This window comes from Sorex fumeus, unplaced genomic scaffold (assembly GCF_029834395.1).
Source record: "Sorex fumeus unplaced genomic scaffold, SorFum_2.1 ptg000063l, whole genome shotgun sequence".
Classification (NCBI taxonomy): domain Eukaryota; kingdom Metazoa; phylum Chordata; class Mammalia; order Eulipotyphla; family Soricidae; genus Sorex; species Sorex fumeus.
This window is the reverse complement of record NW_026606120.1, coordinates 6,442,730-6,446,649: the sequence shown is the minus strand read 5'-3', so window position 1 is coordinate 6,446,649 and position 3,920 is coordinate 6,442,730. Positions and strand designations below refer to the sequence as shown.

At 40.1% G+C, this 3,920-nt stretch overlaps 1 protein-coding gene across 1 annotated transcript; it reads right to left on the bottom strand.

Annotated features, from left to right (window-relative positions):
• Positions 1 to 2,380: 2,380 nt before the first annotated feature.
• On the bottom strand, positions 2,381 to 3,313 carry LOC130036078 (olfactory receptor 5V1-like). The gene has a single exon (XM_056128050.1). The coding sequence runs from the start codon at positions 3,311 to 3,313 to the stop codon at positions 2,381 to 2,383; it is 933 nt and encodes a 310-aa protein (XP_055984025.1).
• Between the last annotated feature and the right edge of the window lie 607 nt (positions 3,314 to 3,920).

The following is a 3,920-nucleotide window of genomic DNA, read 5'->3' as shown; positions in this document are numbered from 1 at the left end:
TCTGGAAACAACCTAAGTGCCTGAGAACAGATAAGAGGATAAAGAAACTTGGGGCTGGAGCAATAGCACAACCGATAGGGCGTTCGCCTTGCATACAGCCGACCCGGGTTTGATTCCCAGCATCCCATATGGTCCTCAGAGCACCTCCAGGGGTGATTCCTGAGTGCAGAACCAGGAGTAACCCCTGTGCATTGCCAGGTGTGACTCAAAAAGCAAAAAATGAATAAATTTTTTAAGGTAAAAAGGTAAAGGTAAAGGCCCTCCCGTTGATCGTCGATTTGCTCAAGCGGGCCCAGTAACGTCTCCATTGGAGACTTTGTTGTTACTGTGTTTGGCATATCGAATACTCTCAGTAGCTTGCCGGGCTCTCCGAGAGGGGCGGAGGAATCGAACTCGGGTCGGCCATGTTGGCCGCTTGTAAGGCGAACGCCCTACCCGCTGTGCTATCGCTAAAATTAAAAAAAAAGAAAAAAGAAAGAAACTATGGTACAATTACACAACAGAACACTGTATAGCTGTTAGGAAAAACACATGAATGTACATTAAGAGTATCAAGCTGAGTGAAATCAGGTTGTGAGAGAGGGACAAATATAGAATTATTGCCCTAATGTGCAGGATATTTAAAAGAAAAACAAAGTAATATAATACCTGAATTCTACCCAAAGATAGTAGAAACAAGGGTCAGAAGGATTGGTCCCTGGTAGAAAACATGTCACTAAGGGGTGGTGGAGGAGGGCAATTAGGACAGAGAAGGGGCCACTATGACGATGATAGTTGGAAATGGTCACTCTGGACACAATCTGAGTGTTAAAGGGAGGTAATGTGATATACATGTAAAGGTATTGCACACAAAAGTGCCTAAACAGAAAATAAGAGGGGAAAGAGAGAGAAAGAGAGAATGTCTGCCATAGAAGCAGGCTGTAAGGGTGGGGCACAGTCAGGTGTGCAGTACAGAAATTGGAGACATGGTGGTGAGAAATGTGCACTGGTGAAAGGATGGTGTTGTAACATTGTATGATTGAGGTATGACTGAAATTCGATCATGAACTACTTTGCAATTGTATATCTCACAGTGATTCAACTTTAAGTAAGTAAAGGCCTTCCCGTTGATCATCGATTTGCTCGAGCGGGCCAGTAACATCTCCATTGGAGACTTTGTTGTTACTGTGTCTGGCATATGGAATACGTCACGGGGAGCTTGCCAGGCTCTGCCGTGTGGGCGAGATACTCTCGGTAGCTTGCCGGGCTCTCCGAGAGGGGCGGAGGAATCGAACTCGGGTCGGCCATATTGGCTGCGTGCAAGGCAAACGCCCTACCGCTGTGCTATCGCTCCAGCCAACTTTAAAAAATGAAAAATCATTTAGGATATTATAGCTTTGGTACAGAAGTTAAATAAATTTACACACCACATACACATCAGTTTTCTTTCCTTTATCCATTTGGTTCTATCAACGGCCAAGATGCAGAGACTATAAAAACCCAGCTCCCGGAAGCAAGCAGCCACATTTGTGGCTGCACAACATCTTATTATCTTTCCTTTGGAGAACCTGGCAGGCTACAAAAAGTATCCTGCCTGCACGGCAGAGTCTGGCAAACTTCCCGTGTCGTACTCAATATGCCAAATACCAGTAACAATGATGGGTCTCATCCTCCTAATCCTGAAAGAGCATTGAAATGGCTCTTTTAAAATCTCAGGGCTAGGCAGAAGGAGACGCTACTGGTGCCTGCCCGAGACAATCGACGAACAACAGGATGATCGTGGTCGTATGATCATTATGTATGGTTGAGAATCTGTAACTACATTCTTTTTCAAAGTACATGTTAACGCTTACAGCGGCTGCAAAACTTAAAATTAATTCTAAGAGATATGGAGAAAACACATCATTTCATCAGAATTTACACAGTAAACCATAATAGCATACAATGAATGTGGACTTAGTCTACTAATTATGATACTTTAATGAGTAAAAACTACAAAGAAAACCATGGAAAACAAGAACATAAGTATTATAAATATATTAAGCACATATGAAAAGCATCTTTCATGTTTCTTAAATACTATGAAGAATGTGAAGATGAATGAAATAACCAGTTTTATATCCATCAAATACACTTTTCATGAAGTAGAGACATTATCCTGAATGAAGTACTCAAAAGGAGACAGTATCAATAAGAGGAAAGTATCAGAAATAATATCAATGTCGCTTATACATAACTAGTAAATATTCAAGACATTAAATTTTTTATTGAATATGCCTGCTGTCCAATATCTATACCAACATTACAAGCAAGTTATATTCCAAGATAACTGATGAAGAAAGTTAATATTCTATTATCATTAACCACAGGTAAATAAACATTGCATATCAAAAGAGGGAAGTTATGATACCCATTTTCTTCTTACAGCTTTTACAGCCTTTTTAATGTCTTTATTCCTCAATGTATATATAAGAGGATTAAGCATGGGGGTAATGACACTATACAATACTGAAATTAGTCTGTCTTTCTCTAGTGAGTAAGTTGAGATTGGCCTTACATATGTGAAAATTGCACTGCCATAATAAAGAAGGACAATGATGAGGTGGGAAGCACATGTAGAAAAGGCTTTGTGTCTCCCCTCTGAGGAATTAATCCTTAAAATGGTGGAGATTATGTAAAGGTAAGAAAGGATAATACACAGGAAAGGGGTCCAACCAATGAAAACTCCAATAGAGAGCAATGTCAGTTCATTGACAGAAGTGTCTCCACAAGACAAAATTAGTAAAGGAGGAATGTCACAAAAGAAATAATTAATCTTATTGTTCCCACAGAATGGCAACCGGAATGTCAGAACTGTGTGCACCACTGAATTGATGAAACCACCTATCCAGCATGAGATTGCTAACTGGTTATAAAGGATCTTGTTCATAATAATTGAATACCTTAAAGGTTTACAGATCGCTAGGTAGCGATCATATGCCATTGCTGCCAAAAGGAGACATTCTGATCCTACAAAAAAAATGAATGCAAAAAGTTGAGCTATACATCCCACATAGGAAATGCTCTTCTTCTCAGATAAAAGATGCACCATCATCTGAGGAATATTTGTGGTAGTGTATCCAATGTCAAGAAAGGCCAAATTCCCTAGAAAATAATACATGGGTGTATGTAGATGTGGTTCAAGGACAGTGACCAAAATAATGAATATATTTCCTCCCAAAGTACCTATGTAAGTCAGAAAGAAGATGGTGAATAGCAAAAACTCCAGTCCATTTAGATTGGAGAATCCCATAATTATGAATTCGGTAAGAGCAGTCTGATTCTTTCCTTCCATGACTTTGCCTGATTTTCTTTTGGGTAGGAGACAAAGAGATGCACAGATTATAATAATCATATAATGCAGTGGCAATGGTCTGCAAAACAAGAAAAGCAAAGTGTTATAAATAAAATTTACTACTACGTCAGATTACAAATCATAAGAACATAAGCTCTTTTGTAAAGTATAGCTTTGTTGATTGTTGATATTAATTTCTGATCACATATTTCAATATGCCAAATGTTTCCATCATAAATAATATCTTTTAAGTATACAATAGAGACAGTTTTAAATTATAAATAAAATCACAGGACTCATTGTTCTCCTCTCTCAGAAGAGAGCATAAAATGGTACTGCCATAGCCACACCGCCGGGACAGGAGCCAGACTGTTTCATTCCAGTCACCCCGGAGGGGGGTGGGTAAGACCCCTCCCCACCCCAAGGGACCCAGCCCTGGCAGCTGAAAACCTTCAGAACTCAACCACCACCATGCTCATGGCTGCTCTCCACACACTTGGGCCGAAACTCACCTATGAGTAAACATACCCCTGGACACCTCATGCCTCACAGCACTCATACTCCAAGAGCAGTGCACCACATTTGAAAAGGGTTTAAAGTAGAAGGC